Consider the following 21,945-nt stretch of genomic DNA (forward strand, 5'->3'; position numbering starts at 1 on the left):
CAATACTCAAGCCATTGGATCATTTCGCATGGCGCTTGCCTTCAACCTTACACAAAATATATAAAAGATTGCTTACAAGGGACTGATATATTGCATGTAGTTGTTTCTTCAAAACCATAAAAACAGAGAACGTTTACAGCTGCTTTTAAACTATACCGACCATTAGGCTCTGTAAGTTTTTATACTTTGGATATAGATCTGACTTCAGTTTCAAGTCAGTATTAATCCAATTTGAATGAAGGAAAACAACCAAGGTTATATATTTAATTATTAAATGATATGAGCAAATAAGCCCTAATACGGATAAATCAGCATGTGCAATACTGAAAACGTTCCACTGTCGATATAAACCAAGATTTAATATTGCTCTTCGAACAGAGCCAATACAGAAAAAAATAGGGGGAAAAGCCGTATTAGCCACGTTCACTTCTGGTTTTCAATTTTCTAACGCCATTACTTAACTTTATAATATTTTTTAAATTAAAATCATAAAATAAACAGGTTAAATGATGTGCAATGTTTTGTAACGTCTTAAAGTTTTGAAACGGGAAAAACAGGGTCAATACAAAAAAAAGCTGGGGAAAAGCCGTATTGGTCCATGGGCTAATACGGGAAGTTCATTTCCGGTTTTTAATTTTCTTATAATCATTTAATAAAAGTGTTATGAACTGGCTGTTTCTGTATTGGTACTGGTATAGATTTTCGGTCAGCTGTATTGGCCCACGACCCTACGGGTCTCTAGGCCAATACGGCAAACCTTGAATCTATACCAATGCCAATACAGAAACAGAAACAGCCAGTTAATAACACTATAATATATACTTATAGAGAAGGGTATGCGCCATCAAACTTGTCAGTTACTATTTATTCATGTCTACATATTGCCATTGTTGTTTAAAGCGTTTCATATAAATTCACTATAGTTGTATTGATTTTAGTTTGTTGTCTTAATTAAAATAAGAGATGTGGTATTTTTTGCGAATGAACCAGCTATCCAAAAGCCGGAGTGCAAAGGAGGAAGATATATAAAATAATATAGGTTACCGTAAGGTCATCAAAATGAGAAAAACTCACATTAGAAGTAAGCTATAAAAGGCCCTGATATGAAAAATGTGGAATAATTCAAAACAAGAAGACTTACAGATTATAATTATAGTAACAAACAAATGATTTACTAAAAACAAGTATGAAGGACCCAAATCAATAAAATATGCTAAACTCACAGGCCATTGACATGGGATGGACACATAAAGAAATTAACAGAGATTTCGATATATTTGATTATTCTTAATCTACAGTTTAGAAAGTATAAAAATTTTACATGACAAACATATATAGAAAAAATGATCTTTGATAAGGCTGACTAATTGTTTAGTAAAAAACATCAAAGCTATGAGACTGTGATTTAATACATATTTGAAATAAAACACATCTATAACCTTTCCGAAAAAATACACATATACCGTTGCAAACTTTCAACAGGTGCTATCCAGGACTTTGATTGGTGTCTGCCACTTGAGCGTTAATGACCGTTATTGTACAACGAAAGAGAAATAAACTTTTGGTTTTTAGTTACATCCCCATTACCTCCCTTTTACCGGAACTTGAAAACAGTGTTGACATCAAACACGTGCTGCAGTGTTTTAGAAGACTAAAAATGGTTGGAGAGAAGAAAAAGAAGGTACGTATGAGCATAGAGTCAATATTTAGGTTTGTTTGTCTAAATAAAAAAAAGATGTTAGAGCGTGTGCGTCTAAAACGGTAACATAGAAGAAAGTACAGATCTTGTTAAAATGCTGAGACAGAAAGGTTAAGAAAAAAACATCAGAAGATTTAAAACTTTATTTGATGACAATCATAGTGTACCATCTATGGCATCATCAGTTAAACACAATCATTCCTAATAAAATTGTCATGTCATATGTTAATTTCATTATGCATTTATATATGTGACACCCTTAACAAAAGATTAATTACCTATATTGTTTATTTAAAAAAAGCACAATACTGGTACAATACTGGTACAAATTTTTTATACCAGTATTGTGGACAATACTGGTATACCAGTATTGGGATCACCAACTACAGGAGATCCAGGTTTTATACTTATAATGTGGATATAAATATAAAACTAAGTAGATGTGGTATATACATTGTATGATTGTCAATGAGACAACTCTTCAATAAAAAAGGGCATAGGACATTTGAGCGAAAAAGAAAAAAGCACATAGGGTCATTTGAGCGCCGACTTCATAGGACATTTGAGCGCCGGGATATTAACCTTACCTGAGTTTTCAGACAGGACATTTGAGCGAAATTTTCCCTGATAATTTTACACGAATTAAGATTTTTTTTTAAAAGTAAGAAAAAAAAGTAAGATTTAGTTATAAATATTTTTTATTTTATTTCACACCCGAGTAATTCGACCGGTTCTGGCTGGTTTATGTAAGTGAAATCCTAAGTTGATCTCTATTTACCAATCAATTCTACTATAATTCATTGGCTATGCAAATTTTCTTTGTTCTAAAATTCTTATATATATATCTATTAAGTGAAATGTCCCTTGGCACTTGAAATCTTAATACTAATAATACATGTACGTGTTAAAATGGATATTATTTTGACCGAGACTAATAAGGGAAAAAGAAGCCTTGTTTGTGACAGTTTCCGATATAGAGTGGACAAAACACTAAAAGGAGTTGCCGAGTTTTATGTTTTATGACAGTGCTTTGTTTTTAGTGCTTTGTTTACAATTAAAAGATGTTTTAATCTTTTTGTTGGTAAACTCCTGTTTTATGACTGTGCTTTGTTTTTAGTGCTTTGTTTTTTACAATTAAAATATGTTTTAATCTTTTTGTTGGTAAACTCCTCATTTAATGAACTATATTCGTAAGAAAATGTGGTATGATTGCCAATAAGACAATTCTCTATCCAAGACTTGTTTTCGCTCAAATGTCCTACGCTTATTCTTATTTTCGCTCAAATGTCCTAAAATTTAGGCGCTCAAATGTCCTATACTTTGGCGCTCAAACGTCCTTTTTTTTTCTCGCTCAAATGTCCTGTCAATGCGCTCAAATGTCCATTGCTTTGAGCCATGTTACCTGGGATCTGTAAGGTATCAAGTTGTTCCATCCCAAAACCTGTCCAGCCCCAAGACTATCTGGCCCCATTATTTGCCAAAGTCAATTTGTCCTACATTGATCGACCCCAGAATTATTAAATAATGAATAAATTAAAATAACTAGTTCATAAAATTTGGTAACATATATTTGAATCCTGATAGATGAAATTTGTAAAAAAAAGTGGTAACAAGTCTTTTTGATTGGTGCATATTTAAGAGATTTTCTTAAGATTACAAAAAAATAAATTTATCATGTTTATAAATTACACAACAATTATTTTTTTTATAAATTACGCAAACATAAATTATGTTTAATAGTGCATTTGCCAGCGACTTATGGGATTGTGAATGCATAGTTTTAATAAATAGTTTGGTTCTCCTTTGAATGAAATGAGTTTTTTAACCCTTTCAACGCTACACAAAAAAATAGAAAAATGGCTGCTGCTGCTGCAATTTTTTGGTGTTCATTCATTAGAACAGTATATTCTTTTTCAGGCTGCTGTATCTTTTTTATTATATGAGATACAGAGAAAGTTATTGCATGAAAAATGCTCAGGAGAGCATGAACTGTAATGTAAGGGAATTATTTTAAAGGGGCACTAGCTACGATATATATAAAAAAATAAAGTATGATTTTTTTTAGATCAATCATTAATCAAATTGGAATAATGAAATAATAATTTGCTTTTAGCAATCAATTTCCTTTAATTTTGTTGAAATAAGCGATTAAACATAATTTTTGACTGATTCACTTGCAAGTGAAAACGTCATCATCATTCTAACCGGTATTCATGTGAACTTTAAGTTAACCCCTAGCTAGAGATTGACAACGCATGCATTGTACGTGTACTGGTTATTTAAAGAAAAAGAATGTCAACAATGAAAGTGAAACTACAGTAAATCATTTGATTACTAATTCGATGCACATAAAATCATTCTTATATGGTTAAAAACAATGAGAAACATCTATTTTTAATCTATAAAATAAAATCAAACAGACCTATAAAAATGCAATTGCACGTGTTGGTTTAATCTATTCGTATCTTTATTTTTGTTTACATCGCTTATATGGTCATCTGAGGTCAAATCGATAGTTAATTAGATGGCGTCTGGACTAAAATACACACGAAACGAACCTATATATTATCTACCCCATGCTCTGTAAACTGTTTATTTTAGACTTTTTATAGTTTGGATAAATGTTTTACATTGTTATAAACCAAATATGAGAATTTGAGTCAAATCGGTTACAATGAATTTGACAGCTAGTGCCCCTTTAATGAAATTTTTATCAGGTTACCTGCATTTTCAGGTAATTAACTACAGTGATTTTCCAACCCTCATTTTGGGGCCGAATTTCGGCCCCATTCCCAAAGAGAAATATGCTCTTTTTTTCCCAATTTTCAGCTCTAAAATTCCCAATCGTATATGGACATCGTCGCGAGATTTTGTTATTGTCGTATCTCTATATCGTGTATTATTTTGTTGACAAATCTCTGAGCGTTCGGGGTATTTCGGGAGTTATCATTATCATTCACTTAAGACGATGATTGGTTTGCAATCTTTTTTGGATTGCATTGCAATCTACGATATTCTGGTCACGTTTGCGCTTGAAACATCCGAATGAATAATTCAATGACAAAGCAAAAAAATGAGACATAATGTAAACAAAATGAACGTAGATCATGTCTCATAATTCCAAATATTACACAAAGAAGCTAAAGGCGGCGGACGGTAGTAAATGCCGGAAGCTGGAAGCTTTTGGATTCAAAAAGTCGTTTCTACTTCCTTCTGATGAAACAAGTGAAAGAAGGAAAAGACCGACTCTCAGATACAGAACTGGAACAACTAGTTGACATGTTTAAAAATAAACATGAAGGAAAACTTGGAATTTTAAATAAAACTAAAAAATAAATGCTTCAGATTTCAAATGTGTCTTTTTAGAATTTCTATAGATTCTCATCATTATAAATAGAATCAGAAGGGATAGGTTGAATTTTACCTTTCAAGAGTAAAGTTACAAAGCTTGAGTGCATGCAAATGTGTCCTCAGACACATTCAACTTTTATTTTTAATCCTTTTCCTTAAAAAGATAGCTTATTTTGTAGGCAATTCATGCAGTTAATCCTTCTCAGAATGCAGGATTTTGCACCTAATTTTCAAAATTTTCTTGGGGGGCATGCCCCCAAACCCCCCAAGCAAGGCGCACACGACTTATGCCGTGTGCCCTCCGTCGTAAAGACCAATCATATTTTTCCCAATTGCATGGGCCCCAGGAACCTTCCCCTAAACACCAGGAAAATCACTGTAACAGGTAAAAGGTGTAATTTATTACATTTGTATTGAATTTTGAATAAAAACTACTTTTAGTCTTCATTTATTTTGTTGTTTTATCTGCCATATGACAAAGAAGACACCAGTTGCTCGATTCCGTAGCGTATTGCACCATACACAATGTTTTATGTAATCGTGGCACAAAGAAATGGATATGTCCTAAAAAATTTCAGTCAACCTCCGTTCTCCCCCCTTTTTCTACGTCTCGTAATGATCGATCAAATCATATTTCCCACACGAATTAAATGTTATAATTACATTGAGATAAAAAGAAACCTTTTAACTAATCCTCGTTAGTTTCGCCATAGAAATGCTGAAATATTTCCATATTTACAGCTTCGTTTCCGATTTCCGCCATTTGCATTTGTCAAAATATTTTTATTTTCCTTCTACTGCATGATTTTACAATAAAAATTGCCAGGATTTCAGTCGCAAATGAGACTTTGTATATCCTTGATTCAAACGAGTAAAAAATAAGGGAGAACCCAAATGAAAACAGAATGGTTTAAGAGTCCTTATGAAAAATCCTTTGTCATTGCAGCATATGCTGCGAATATCAGTGGGAAATGGCGTACGTCATCGCGGCATATGCCGTGTATAGCGTTGAAAGGGTTAATGCAGAGAAGGACAATTGAATTGAGTTTTCTGTTGTTTCAATTGCGTAATTACAAAAATATGCAGCTTCTCTGGAGTATAAGTCATGTAAGTCATTTTAGGTGTGGTCACTTTAATTTTTTTGCTATAGACTTGATAGATGTCAATTATTTTGAAAGTTTTCCTGTTTCACCAGTCACCACTATCTCTTATCTTAAGCGTGCTACATGTATTTATTGTTTAAATATGTATAGGACAGTCAGGGGTACTAATTGTACAAGTAATTTTTATTTACTTGAAGAAGTAAATATTAATATACCTATATAAGTAAATTTGTAGGATACTTATACAAGTGTATTTTATTTACTTGTTTAGGTAAACAAAAAATTGGGCTGAGTTATGTCCCTTTTAAAAAAGACATTCTGATTTTTTTACTTATAATAGTAAAAAAGTTATCCTATCTTCTTTTCTTGAATTCTTAGGACTTCTTTGTTCAAATAGAATTTTAATTATTTGTCCTTCATGTCCTTTTCAGATTTCTTTACTACATGTACTAATCATGTAAGTGTTATTTCATGGACAATGAAAATCTCATTTGTCTGTAATCCTCAGAACACAAGCCCCCATGGTGCAATTTTTAAGGCCTTGGCAAATACTTAAGATCTTTGCCCAATCAGTTTCTTTGTTGAATTAATGAGATGAAACATTGTACTCCAATAGAAAATTATGAGCTCACATGAAAACAATTGTTAAAGGCATGTTTTTACATCTCAAAACTTACAAATGACTTACTTATACAAGTAAATTTTTGAGAAAATTAAGGGTGGATTATTCAAACGTTATAATCAAGTAATACTGTTATACATGTTATACAGTGTTATATAAGTATATTTTATTTACATCTTTAAGTAAATAAAGATTACTTGTACAAGAACAAATGTAGTACTCCTGACTGTAGGATTGGAGATTGGAAGCATGGTAACTACTAAGTGTATTTCATAAACCTAGATTACATGTATGTAGTAATGCCGACACGTGGAATAGTCAATTGATTAACATGTATTATTTAATTTCAGTATGAAAGTGGTTCAGCAACAGCCTACATGTCAAGGAATCAAGCTATTAAAAAGTTACAACTCAACTTAGCAGATTTTAGGTATGTGTGTAATTTACAGGTTTGGATTTATAAAAAAAGAAGATGTGATATGATTGCCAATGAGACAACTCTCCACAATAGACTAAAATAACACAGAAATTAACAATTATAGGTCACGGTACGGCCTTCAACAATGAGCAATGCCCATACTGTATAGTCAGCTATAAATGCCCCCAAAATGACAATGTAAACCAATTCAAACGAGAAAACTAACGGCCTTTTTTTATGTAAAAATGTTTTTTTCTGTTGTAAAATGTATATAATGAAAATTGTACTTATAAATGTGATGCTTCATTATTGCTTTTCAGGATATACCTTCAGGAAAACTTAAACCCTGAAAATTAAGGCCAAGGATTAAAAAGTACACGAGAATCTCTTAAACCAACAAAAATCAGCATAACAAATTCTCTTAAACCAACAAAAATCAACATAACAACATGGCCTCTCATCTACTCATGATTTATATAGAGGATATTGAAGATAAGGGGGGAAATCAACACAAACATGCAATTAAAAATTTCAGGAAAAATCCGGTTTGAAACATGTTGCATTCTGTAATAATGCAAATGACACATTTTTGTTTCCCTTTAATTTAAAAAAACTTAATTACTCAAACCATTTCCATTGCTACATTTTTTAAAAACACTTCAATAAAAATAATGAAAAACATATGAAAGTTCATACTGCTAGCGATCTTTGATTAAACAATATGAATGATCATGATGATGCTAGTTGTCAGAAGAATGGCTAATGTACTTCTACCACTCTGACCACCTAAACTATATGGCCCACCTAATATCGAAAAATATAAACAATATTGGTAGAAAAAGAAACCCAACATGTCATGCATTATGAAATGATCATGTGTAAAAGACTGATTGCAATCAGGAATTTGTTTTAATTAAATGATCCCCATTTATATAAACATGATAACAATCCACTGAAAGATGGGGAATTCTAAAAAAAGACAGACAAATCTTAATTATCATGATTATATAGAAGCATAATGAAAATTAGCGAGCCGAAAATATAAAAAAAATATGTAACACAGCAACAAATGATAACCACTGAATTACAAAACCCCCTACTTGATACAATAGATAATTATGTTTATTTCAGGCGGTTATGTATACTGAAAGGTATCTACCCACATGAACCCCGACACAAGAAGAGAGTAGGTAAAGGCAGTACAGCACCAAAGACATACTACTTCGCTAAAGATATAAACTATATATCTCATGAACCAATCATAAACAAGTTCAGAGAATTCAAGGTAAATCTATATATCACATGAACCACTCATAAACAAGTTCAGAGAATTCAAGGTAAATCTAAATATCACATGAACCAATCATAAACAAGTTAAGAGAATTCAAGTTAAATCTAAATATCACATGAACCAATCATAAACAAGTTAAGAGAATTCAAGGTAAATCTATATATCACATGAACCAATCATAAACAATTTCAGAGGGTTCAATGTAAATCTATATATCACATGAACCAATCATAAACAATTTCAGAGGGTTCAATGTAAATCTATACATCACATGAACCAATCATAAACAATTTCAGAGGGTTCAAGGTAAATATATATATATATATATATATATATATATCACATGAACATATCAAATGTAAAGGTATAAATAATCAACATCCTTGTAGGCAGAATAAAATTATGATTTCATAGGGTGTGCATAAAGTTTTGGGTCTTGATTTCTAATCAGAGATGAGTGTGTCCAAAACATATGATGATTATCTAAGTGAGGTGCTCAAATTAGCTTTTGAATATCATCTCATAAGGATATAAAATGTTCAATATTCATTTTATAATGAAATCAGACTTCTCAAACATATTGTCTGAAATATTCTGTTATGTTCGTCTATGAATTGTATGGATGAAGAATTTTGTCTGATAGCTTAGGGTACATGTAAGTCTAGAAGAAAAGTGGTTGGAACTCAAACTGTCCATTTTAGTAAGTTCTGATGATACAACAACTTAACAAATATTTAATGATATGAGGATATGACATGTTAGAGCAACAAATGTATTTTAAAAAGATAACATTTCATTATTTCTTTTCAGCATTTTGTGAGACGGTTGAAGAAAGCCATTAACAAGAGGAATACAGACGCTGCAAACAGAATCAGGGCTAATAAACCTAAATATAAACTTGATCACATTGTTAAAGAAAGGTAAAAAAAATAAGGGCTTATTAAACCAAAACAGAAAATTTTTGATTTATTCCATCCATTTCAAGAAAAGTACATTTACATATGAAAACTCACCTGTACATGTTAAAGCCTAGGTCTTAGCTTTATCACATTGTCAAAGAAAGTGATATGATGATCATCGGGGCTATCAAACCAATTTTGACTAACAAGTGACATGATATGGGCCTACTATAAAAAACAGAACCTGGTGTGTAATTGTAGGATGTCTGTGTACACCTTATCACTATTTGGAAATTTGTCTTAGTTGACCTGAAAATCTGTCCTGCTTGAACAATTGACATCATTTAACAATCACTTCTCATTTAAATTTTGTGACGTCACATATTTTGTATTATGAATTCAAAATTTAATGGGAACCTTTGTGATGTTCAGTAATGGCGACAATAAGCAATAAGGTGAATTCTTTTCTTATAACAAAACTTTAAAAATATTACTTGAATGCTAGTTCGAAAATTTTTTCTAGTAAATAAATATATGTGCTTAATAATTTTATACTATTTTTCAGGTATCCTTCTTTTATTGATGCTCTACGAGATGTTGATGACTGCCTGTCCATGTGTTTCCTGTTTGCTACATTTCCTAAAACTGCACATACGTCTTATGACTTCATACTGTTGTCAAAGAGATTAACAGGTAGGTATATACCTGATAGATAATAATCAGGGAAATGTTTCTTCTTTTATCAAATTCATAACTCATAAACTGTAGCATTAATTGTGTATTTAATATATGTTTTTACATGGAAGACATGTCTTCATTTTACTGCTAATTTTCTAACATAATCAATATATGATTGATAGATATCAAGTGGTTGCACTATGTCCAGGGGTAATTTTTCATGCATATTCAAGATTTTTCAATGTAATGTCAATGAATGTATCTCAAATTAAACACTACATCAGTATTCTTAAACTGATATTGTTATAGTTAAAATAAAAACATGTGGTGGACTGAATTTCTGATTTCATACATGTAAGACTGAAATAAGGTCAGAAAATGAATTAAATTTCCGTATTTGTCCTTGGTGAGAATCAAGTCTTTGTTTGAATCAATGTATTGTTAGATTTAGAAATAAATAAATGTATATTTAATTTTTAGATAACATTATTCATTGTATTTTCAGTGGAGTTCATGCATTATGTGATAGCATCAAAATCATTGAGAAAAGTAAGTCACTCTAATTTACTTATATAGAGGGGGTAGGACCTTTTTCGGGACATCTGGATCAGGGGTTTTTAAGCTTGGTGTTTCGGGATTGATCTTTTCTGGATTCAGGAACTCATTTTTCGAAAATTGGGATGTCAGGATTTCATGTTTTTGAGCCCAGGATTTCGGGATCAGGACCCCCCTTTATAGTAGAGATATGTTAGATACATTTGATTGTCTATTCTAATAACTTAATACTTCCCTTGAATTTGGTAGGATTTTAAATCAGCATGAGATTCTCTTGACTTATGTTTTTCATTTGTCAAAATTAAATTATTTAAATTTGTCTTGCTTTCTTCTGATTTGGCTATAGATATATTAGCTGCGGAACCGTAGCTCTTAGGTCCTTATGTTATTTTCCGCAGCTATAGATATATAGACATCACTGGAAAAAAAGACAACCTGGTAATGAACCATAGATCTTACTGCAAATCTCACAAATAAAATACAAATTTCATTTTAAATTTAAAAAATTCATCTCAGTGAAGAAATTATGTATCATGCTTCATGCTGTTGTATTGCATCCTTCCTGCATTTTTGTCCTGGTATATAGATAAACCTCTTATCTGAAATTAAGATGTCTGGTAAGAATGGCGGTATGATTTATTGTTTTGGCCACAGAATTAATTTTGTAAAGCATTTTCAACTTTTCAGATTAGCAGTTTCAGTTGTATCATGAGTATTGAGATTTATTTCTGAAATTAGTAGGTGTGATTTGCAAATCTAAAAATCACAATTTTAATCTGATATTGTAGTTTGAAATATGAGTTTTTATCTTTTTATAAAAGTTTGCAAAAAAGATACCCGAACTTAAGCACTTTTTAAATTCATAATGACATGAGTTTTCTAGATTTCAGATTGAAAGTATATGGTTATTTGTCAGATTTATTTGAAATATACATTTAATAGACATGATTAAAATATGACTTAAACATAACACATTTATAGATTTGTAATTTTTCGTTTTTTGTAGGTATTTATATCTATCAAAGGAATATATTACCAAGCAGAAATAATGGGACAGACAATATCATGGGTTGTACCACACAAACTGGGATATGATGTAAGTACAGTATTTAAAACGAGCATCATAATCTTCACGATTCATTGAAACACATAACTCATAAAAATAATCTTGTTTGAACAATGTAATTGATCTCAAATTGTGGTCATTGTTCATCAAATGACAAATTCACTCTGGAATTTCTATTTTAATGCTTTCCTTAATTTTACTTATTTCATAAATCTCTGAAAGGAAAGTAAAATTCTTGTTATATCGTTGTCATGAAATTAGAAATTGATATTTACTGTTGAACAAAACATGTTGGGCTTCAAATTTTACGTCTCTGTTAAACCGATAAGAGTTTAGAATTGATCAGATGTGTCTATATTAAAAGAATATAAATATAGACAACTGTATCCACTTGTTTCAAATTTGCAGACTGCATGTTGATTTGGTATTAAAACTCATTTGAATGTGAAATATTTTTTTCTGTATTTTCCAGCATCCAACAGAAGTAGATTACAAGATTATGCAGACGTTTACAGAATTTTACACCACACTATTAGGATTTGTAAATTACAAGTTATACACAGATTTCAACCTCCACTATCCCCCTAAGGTAAGACTGCCGTAGGCTTATATGGAATTGACACACAAAATACAATTACAAATTTTGAGAACAAAATATTTTCATAAACTTATTAAATAATAAGCAAATGATGGGTTGAGTGATGATCAAGAGAAGCAGTTTAAAAAACATTTATTTCACAGTATGGCCTGTAGACAACATTGAACAAACCCATATTGTAAAGTACACTATAAAAAGCCTTGTTACTGAAACAATTGTTAACAATTTTTATTTAATTAACCCTTTCCTTTTGAGCATAGATTAAACATGTTTTATGTGATGACTCCCCAGCATTGCAAATTAAAGATACAAGAACTTTCAAAATCTAAATTGATTTTCATTGTTTATATTGACCATTGTTATATATATTTAAACAGTTAGAGTTAGAAGACCAAGAAGGTACAACAAAGATGAATGCTGAGTACAGAGAACAACACGAAGAGGTAACAATTATATGTATGATATGAATAAATGATAATAAAGGGTATACATCAATGAGACAGGAATCTGACAACACAAAGAGGTAACAATTATATGTATAATTGATAATAAAGGGTATACATCAATGAGACAGGAATCTGACAACACAAAATACTTTAAATATAGGTAAAAGTATATTTGTTGTATGCATGGTATGGTAGGACCTGATTTTCATGATTCCTTGGTGGACAGTAAATTTTCATGATACTTGTAGTAAAACCTTTATCTAGAAGCTTTGCTTGTAATCGTGATCAGTAAAGCAGGTGAAACATTTCATGGAAATAACAGGTTTTATTGATGACTAATAAGTTTTACCTATGTCCGTTCTGTACCTATGTCCGTCCCAAATATGGTTTCTGTTCTCCAACTTCAGTTTGCCTCAACCAAATATTATGAAACTTAAACCTACCTACCTATCCTCTTTGCTCCTATTGGAGCATAAGGTCGTCACAAGATTTCTTCATCCAGCTCCAGATTTTACTTCAAACCAGTCCTTTCCTTGTTGTTGAGTATCACAGCACATTCAAAGTTGGTATAAAAGCATTTTATCATTCTGACGATCTTTTGTGGTACTCCTTATGATATAAGGATTGTCCAAAGAGTCTCTCTGTGTAAACTGTCGAATGCCTTCTTGAAATTTATATGAAACTTATACTGAATACTCACTACCTTAAAACACTGATCAAGTTTAAATTTTTGCAGCATCATTTTAACAGTTCTAGAGTTATGCTCCTTTATCAATGGAAAAATTGCTGAATTTTTTGTTTCCCTTCTCTTACTTCAGTTTGTCTCAACCAAATGTTAAGAAACTTATTACCACAAAACTCAGATCAAGTACAAATTTGGGTAGAGTCACTTTTAATGTTCTTCAGTTATGTCCCTTTGTAATTTATATGATTTGCAAGTGGGGGCATTATCTGTGTCCCATGGACACATTTATTTTTAGAGATTGTCAGTTTCTCTTCAGTGATTATGATTTTGTCTTTCAGAGATTAGCAGCTCTTAGTCAGTCATTACAGACACTTCATGCAGGGAGTGAAGAAGAAGAAATAGAAATGGATGAGTTCCCTTCAGAAAATGTAAGTTTGTTTTTAATTTAAATGTCTAATTCATGTTAGATTTGATTGAAATACACAAAAGTCAAATCTAGATTAATTCCATTCTTCACATTTTCTTTTCATTAATTCCTTAATTTGTAGGTTTTTTCAATTTCTTTTTACCATATATAGCTATATTTAAAAAATAATACTCTCACAAAATTGAAAATGAATCCCAGTTAAATAGAATTGATTTTGTTTATATGTATCGTCTCTCATAAAGGTAGCTTAATTGCATGTATCATGTGTAAAACAATGATTATCTATCTAATATTGAACTATGAATTAGTGGTTTTTTTTTGTTTTTTTTTAGACAGATGATCCTGATCAGATAGAACAGGTCAAAGTAGAGGCAGAAAAGTTGAAAAAATTACAAAATTTATTCAAAGGATTAAAATTCTACTTGAGTAGAGAAGTTCCCAGAGAAACCTTAGTATTTTTGATAAGGTAAATATTTACACATAACACAGTTGTGTATGCAACATGACATTAAAAAGGGCTTTTATAATTGATAAAAACCAAGCAAAGTAACATACAAAAATTACTTAGTGAAGTTAGCATTTTATTGATTATATAAAATAAACTCTAGCAAAAATTTACATCCAACAAAATTTTGTACCTGTATATGATTGAAGTCAATGAGAAATTGTGATGTAAATCTGAAATGCATAATTTGTAAGCGTTTATTTTTAATACTTGTGGTGTAGGTACAAGATATAAAGTGTATATAAATAGATTTCAACTCATCAGTTATATCAGGTATTGAAAATGTAACATTTTAATTATATTAATATTTGATAACAGGTCCTTTGGTGGTTCGGTATCATGGTGTCACACAGTTAGTGTGGGGTCTACATATAAAGAAGATGATGAAACTATAACACATCAGATTATTGATAGAACAGAAATGCCAAACCAATATCTGTCAAGGTAAAAATGTCTACAGTCAAACAGAAATGTTAAATCTGTACATAGCAAGATAAAAGAACAATTGTAAACAAATCTACATATATTTCCTGCTATTTGAAAACAGATCTATACCTTTCAACATGTTCAAGGTGATAAAACAATTTTTTTCCGAAATTGTTGATTGAGAGAAGACATTCATCAAAATAGTAATAAGTGTGTTGGTCCATTACAAATATTAAATTAGATGGTACCAACATAATTAAGGTGTAAGTCCAGTGGCATATTTATTACATACATGTCGGAACAGGAAGTTTGGTATAAAGCACTTTCAGAACCATGTTCTTCCTTTATTCGAGAACAATCAAATTAAAATATAAATCTGTGATTTTACTATGTCCATAACTTAGATGAATCAAGGCAAGTTAGATATCAACCTGCATTTAAATCAAATTGATTCTCTATTTACAAAACTTTTACCCAAATTAAACAAAATGTTAGTTTCTTTCTTATGTTCAATGTATACATGTATATATTTTAAATTGCAATTCTCTATAGTTCCTATATATCCATGTGTATAAACGAATGATCGACAAGTGCCTACATTTTTGTTAAATCAATATTTCTTGTATGTTTCAAACTGTCCTTAACTATTGACAACAAGTATATACTTACATTTTCCAAAATTTACCCTTGGAAAAAATATGTAAATAGATTTTTATTTTATCAAATTGGTTTTTTTTTTTTATTTGAATTATTTAGATTTCTGTAAATACTATTCTTTACACCAGAAATGTTATTTATAAGCAAGCGTACAAGATTAGTAATGACTAGTATATCACTATTGGACACACAAGACGGAGATGTATATTACACACCTAATAGTTCAAAATAGAAAGTTACAAGTTATCGGCTGTGTACACTGATCAATACCCTCAGAAGTTAAACGATGCATGAACTTGCGAGCCCAATAGGAAATCGCTTGAATACCTGGACGTGTCACTTCACAATACCATTGGAAGTAATACTTTTAACAATTCTGGTGATCAGATAAGGGAAGGTCCAAAAGTTTATTACATAATAGAATTATGAACAAATTTGATTTTCGAAAATAATTTTCAGGAAACACCTACCGGTATTTATGATCATTAATGAATTCGAACTTTGACTTTTTAACTTATTCCATGTGAACAGTTTAAAAACAACAGACCATGGTTATTTAAAAAATAATAATATTTTCCTTATCAAGGTCGTTAGTCGGATAAAACAACTGTACGATTTACAAGATATCGACATGCCATTATGACTACATAATTAGGTTACTGTAGTTTTTGTCCTTTTTGGTTTATAGACATATTGTGGTTTCTAAATGGAGAAAATGTAAAAATGGGGGCACGCAGAGAATTGATACTCTAAATTTAAAATCAATGGTGATCTCTTATCTGACAGAATAAAACTTTGATATTTGTGGATTTGAGTATTTTTATACAGAATAGACAATATCAATTTTTGATTTTTTTGCGAAGTTTCCCTTTAACTCTGAAATCCTTTCAACTTTTGGAATGTTTACGGGTAATTAAAAGGTAAAAAGGAAATTGTCAGAATCAAACGTGTCCTTATTGGTTTGGTTAAGTTTGATATACAATTATTCTGACAGATATTTCAAGTCTTTTATAAGTGGTGAGTAAAATGTAGATTTTATTTATTGATGGGCGCTGATGTAATGACATTTTCTTTAAAAGTAATTTAAAAATTAATTCAAATAAATATGACATTTTTCTGCAGGTACTATATCCAGCCACAGTGGGTATTCGACTGTGTAAATTCCAGACAACTACTTCCTGTTGAGGACTACTTTATTGGTGCTGTTCTACCACCACATCTGTCACCATTTGTTCAGGAGGAGGAGGGAGATTATGTACCTCCAGAAAGGAGATCACAGCTGGCTGGACAATCAGCTACAGACTCTGGTATTACATTTAATAAGTTTCCTAAATAACCTTTACAGCCGATTTCAATGAGTGTGTAGCTAAAAGTAATATCTTTGGTTAGCTTGCTTGCTATCTAAACCGTGAAGTTATTGTTAGATTAGGTAAACTACCTCCTTTAAAAGTAGACTAGTCCGACAGATAACCAATCTGTCTGTAGGACTAGACTACATCTGAAGTAGAGTAGTATACCTTACCTTATAATGACTTCACGGTTCAGCAAGCAAGCTAACCAAAGATATAATAAGCTACTCATTGAAATAGGCTGTTATTGACCCAGTGAATCAGTCTTGTATTATTCATTCTCTGTTTTCTTTATGTTTTAATCAAATGAGTTAATCCTTTTTATGATTTATAAGCCAGAAACTAGCACTTTATTTTTATTTTATGGATATTTTTAAATAGGACTTCATAATAAGTTCATATTTTTAAACTTAAATTTTACAGAAAGTTCTAATATATTCAACATCTAAATAAAAAAACCAAAATAATATATATAGGAGTTGACAATTATATCCTTTTTTGAGGTGTAGAAGTTGTGTCAGATGAAGAAGATAGTGAGGATGAAGAGGAAGAAGAAGAGGAAAAAGAAAATGAAGAAGAGGAGGAGGAGGAGAGTGAAGGTTATTATCTGCACCAATTTATTATTATAGTATTAATAAATGGGTGTTTTTATAATAGCCCTGTTATATGTCCAAGGTCTGTAATAAAGTCTGTAATGGCCCGAAGCAACGCAGAGGGCCATTACAGACATCCGAGGCCATTATTACTGATCGATGACATATAACAGGGCCATTATAAAAACACCCATTTCTTAATACATTTATTAACCAACTGATCAAAAGTGTAATATGTGTTGCTGCCAACTTGATGTACCTTCTATTCTTTTAATGACAGTTTAGTTTGAAAAAAATAATTTGTACTTCACTATCATAAAGCTTTTAATATACCAAATATCCAAGATATTTTAAAAGTTGACAGAAGTTATGTGTTGAAAACAGGATGAACAGTGACCCCTTTAATTGAAAATCGGCAGCCATGTTAAATTTATTATATTTGATATTAACAATGTTTTTCTGTTATGACCCTGTTTTTTTCTGTAATGGCCCTGTTTTTTCTGTAATGGCACTGTTTTTGGGATACGATTGCTTTCAAGCAATCTGTAGACTTTTACCGCTTACTCAGGGCTGCATCCCTCACGTCAACCATTTTATTCTAAACATTCAGCAACATCTCAGATTCTTATGATTGTCTTGCTTTAAAAGGTAAAAACAGGCAAAAGGATTGAACATAAACAACTTCCCTGTAATGTTCTTCTCATAATCTTCATGTTTGATATTTCCCTTGACCTATATTCGTGTTTTTAACAACATGGAAAATCAGAATTAAGCAGTACATGTATTTATATTTAGTGTTTTTATAAATTTAGAAACACGTCAGAGGGAATTCCCCAGTTTTGATAAATGCAAGTTTTCTGAATTCCGATAATTCTATTTCTGTCATATAAGAACTGAAGTGGAGTTTTTCCAGATTTTACCGTTATGAAACTGATATTTGATACTGTACGCTCCGATAAAGAAATGGAGAACCATTCATCATATATCATTTATTAAACGTTCTTGTTCCAAATCCGCATACGTATAAATTTTTGGAACCATTTAGTTAATTTGTTTTATTCTTATTTTCACAAATCAGAAGAACTACCAAAACAGAAAGGAAAGAAAAGAAAACTTGACACTTCTGGAAGTGGAAAGAAAGAAATTCCAACAAAGGTATGATTAATGATAGTGTATGTACCGTATAGGGGTAATTTGTGAGTGTAAAATTTCACGATTTTTTTATAGAAAAAGGTATACCAAATATTTTGTTGGATATTATTTTGGAGGATTCAAAGTTTTTATCAAAACCTTTGCATGTAAACTATGAGCTATTATATCTTTGCAAAGACTAGTATACGTAAAGAAAAGTATAATATCAATAGAACTTGAGAAAAATTTAACAAAGTAAAGGTTGTATATTTTCCCTTTGAAACATGTAACATACACATGTTATCACAGTTTTTTTTTTTTTATTTTAGCTCACAATAACAACATGTAAATTATTTTTCTCTAATTACTTATTTAAGACCCTTGACTGATAAATTTTTCAAAATTTTGCTGTTTTGGGTAAAAAAAAAATCGATTTCGGGTCTAAGAGCAGAATTTTGAGAATTTCACCTAGATAATGCTGAAAATTTGAAAAGTTGAATATTTTATGAAGAAAAAAATATCAAAACATGAACAAAACTGTGAACATGGTGTTAGTGAATGAACATTAAGAAATAAAGGCACAAATAACTACATACAAGTTTTTATTGACATTTATTATAAAGATCTCCCACTTGAGTAATAGTAGCCAGGGAAGCCATCGTCTCAGAGTAGCTTCTATCTGGGCAGCTATCAGTGAAAGGGTTAAAAAATGATTCACCAACTCTTAAACGCTTGTTCTATGTTAATCAAAGCTATAATTAGTTTTATTCTTTATGGAATAAACACCACTTCTATATCGGTCAAAGCTATAATTTGTTTTATTTTTTATGGATTAAACACTACTTCTATATTGGTCAAAGCTATAATTTGTTTTATTCTTTAGAGGTTAAACACTCGTTCTATGTCAGTGAAAGCTGGAGAGTTGGAGGTCGACAATGTTGATCAGAAATTACAAAGACAAACAAAAGAAGAAAAACGACTAGCAGAGATGATGATCCCTAAAAAGAAGAAAAGATTATATGACAAGATGATGTATTCTAAAAAGAAGAAAACACAGGAGGTATGTTAGGATATTTTTATTCATCCTGAAGAGTTTTTTTGGTAGTTTCTAAGTAAACCTAATTTATCTTATATATGCAAAACTGTGGATTAATTATTATTCTCTGGATACCTTTTTTTTTTTTTTTTTTTAAAGATTTCTTTGATAAAAAGGTCATCTACAGATTAAAATCTCCAACAAAATACACTTTTTATAGCTTAATCTGCACCTTTTGTGAAACCACACATTGAAATATACACAAAAATATAGCTTTGTCCCAAACCACAAAAAAATGTTTACCCTCTTAGATAAAATTAAAAAAAATAATATTTTGTTGATGTCCAAGTCTTTAAAATTACTTTGGATGAAAATTCAAATATCAATAGTGATAACTCTTGAAATATGAAAAAAAGTTAACAATTGGCCTAGGATAGAAACAAATTTAATCAAAGTCAAAGATAAACAGATTATAGCTAAAAAGTGAAACAAGCAACATTGTACAAAACACTACACAATCCCCATGAAAACATTGTGTGATCTAATTAGGTGCATTGGAATATCAGCAAATTCTGATCTACTAGTAGCACCTGTTGTTTTGCTCATTGCAGGTAAACATTTTATGATGATTTGTATTCTTTAATATCACAATTGAGGTCAAGAAAATCCTATTGTAGCTTACCAAAATAAGGTCATTTGTGATTTGTGACAGATGTTCTGTGATGGTCAACCTTTTCATGATAAGGGACAGGTAACTACAGGTGATTGATTCAATTTTTGGCTGATCATCTTTTGTACATGCCATTTATGAAAATTTGTTTGCGTTTCTTGAATACAGTTTAGCTAAAATATACTTTCATATTTTGCAGGCTAAGGTATTAGAAGAAAAAAGGAAATCTATTGAACTGTCAAAAAAGTCGGAGAGAAAGAGAAAAAGGAAATCTACATCTTAAAATAAATTGTCTAATTTAATTAAACTTGTTAAGAAGACTTCACACTGATTGATTATACTCATATGAAATAAGGAGATTTGGTATGATTGTCAATGAGACAACCTTCTACAAGAGACCAAATGACACAGATGTCAGCAACTATATGTTACGGTACCACATAACAAGCTATAGAAGTCTCCAATATAACAAAAAAATAAAACATTTCTAAGGAAAAGACCTACAACCTGATTCTGTGCAAAACAACAAATGAAAGACACATAACCAATGGAAAACAATAATGATAAATAACAACAAATTTCATCTTAATTACAGGCCACTGACTTGAGAAGGGCACATACAAAAGTGTAAGGGTTAAAATATTCCTTTCAAACTTAAAAAAGAGGATAGTTGTTTTTGCATTATGTATTTCATTTGTCTAATGGCATTATCAAATACATTTTGTCTAAAAATCTTGTAAGCTTATTATACCCCCGCTTTGAAAAAGGGGGGGTATACTGTTTTACCTCTGTCTGTCCTTCCGTCAGTCCGTCAGTCAGTTCGTCCGTCCGTCCCATGAATATTTTTCGTCGCATTTTTCTCAGGAACTACAATACAAGGATTTCTGAAATTTGGTTTCAGGGTTTATCTAAGTCAGCTATACAGTGTGATGCGTTTTCAGATTGATCACTTGACAACTTCCTGTTTACCAAACACTTGTATGATTTTACACATGATAGCCAAGTTGAAAATTTTCGTCACATTTTTCTCAGGAACTACAATACAAGGATTTCTGAAATTTGGTTTCAGGATTTATATAAGTCAGCTATACGGTGTGATGCGTTTTCAGATTCATCACTCGACAACTTCCTGTTTACCGAACACTTGCATATTTTTACACTATTAATATTATCCACTTGCGGCGGGGGTATCATCAGTGAGCAGTAGCTCGCAGTTTCACTTGTTATTTACAACATCAATGTAGGGAAAATTTGGTTATAGATTTATTTATTTTTGTGATTTTCATAATGAAAAAGGTCGCTGTAGGTCCTTCAATAATGAGTAAAACCATACTGCAGTCAGCTATAAAAAGCCCTAAAATCACAAATGTAAAATAGATTTTAAAAACGAGAAAATTAATAGCCCAATATATGAACAAAAAAGAATGGAGAAACAAAAAACGATTTACAGTAAAAAATGTACAAAATAAAATATGTAAAAAAAAACCATTTTCATGTTTGTTTAACATTTTATTAGTTACATTGATAAGTAACCTTTTATTAACTGCTACACACTATAAACACAAATTATTCACTATCAAAACAATTCCCAATTGTCCCACAAAACTTCATTACTATTTTACCTGAAATTTCAAAAAGTGGGACAATCGGGAAGACCCCAATGAATGTTACGAAACTTGTACACAAAACTCAGATGAAGTATGTCACTTTTATTGTTTTTATGGTATGTCTGTTTATAAC

The 21,945-nt window shown here is 30.9% G+C and overlaps 1 protein-coding gene across 4 annotated transcripts; it reads left to right on the plus strand.

Moving 5' to 3' along the window:
* Window positions 1-1,522: 1,522 nt before the first annotated feature.
* Window positions 1,523-20,525, plus strand: LOC139528696 (pescadillo homolog). Of its 4 annotated transcripts, none has more exons than XM_071324821.1 (17): window positions 1,523-1,681; window positions 7,126-7,205; window positions 8,325-8,478; window positions 9,295-9,404; window positions 9,949-10,076; window positions 10,567-10,610; window positions 11,623-11,712; window positions 12,155-12,271; window positions 12,658-12,723; window positions 13,750-13,839; window positions 14,171-14,304; window positions 14,662-14,787; window positions 16,549-16,733; window positions 17,279-17,374; window positions 18,447-18,523; window positions 19,383-19,559; window positions 20,405-20,525. In XM_071324821.1, exons 1-17 carry the CDS (start codon window positions 1,526-1,528, stop codon window positions 20,486-20,488), a joined length of 1,914 nt encoding a protein of 637 aa, XP_071180922.1. In that variant the 5' UTR covers window positions 1,523-1,525; the 3' UTR covers window positions 20,489-20,525. The 4 variants fall into 4 exon arrangements, with proteins under 4 accessions (XP_071180922.1, XP_071180923.1, XP_071180924.1 ...); XM_071324822.1 differs by having other exon boundaries at window positions 17,285-17,374; XM_071324823.1 differs by lacking the exons at window positions 1,523-1,681; window positions 7,126-7,205; window positions 8,325-8,478 and adding an exon at window positions 8,486-8,530.
* Window positions 20,526-21,945: the final 1,420 nt, after the last annotated feature.

The sequence above is a fragment of the Mytilus edulis genome, chromosome 6, assembly GCF_963676685.1.
Source record: "Mytilus edulis chromosome 6, xbMytEdul2.2, whole genome shotgun sequence".
NCBI classification, from domain to species: domain Eukaryota; kingdom Metazoa; phylum Mollusca; class Bivalvia; order Mytilida; family Mytilidae; genus Mytilus; species Mytilus edulis.

Excerpts from the sequence above, each read along its gene's own strand:
- LOC139528696 (XM_071324821.1), top strand. The coding sequence starts at position 1,526 with ATGACCGTTATTGTACAACGAAAGAGAAATAAACTTTTGGTTTTTAGT. Across the intron at positions 14,788-16,548 it reads CCAAACCAATATCTGTCAAG|GTACTATATCCAGCCACAGT; the intron begins GTAAAAATGTCT and ends ATTTTTCTGCAG. Across the intron at positions 16,734-17,278 it reads ACAATCAGCTACAGACTCTG|GTGTAGAAGTTGTGTCAGAT; the intron begins GTATTACATTTA and ends TCCTTTTTTGAG.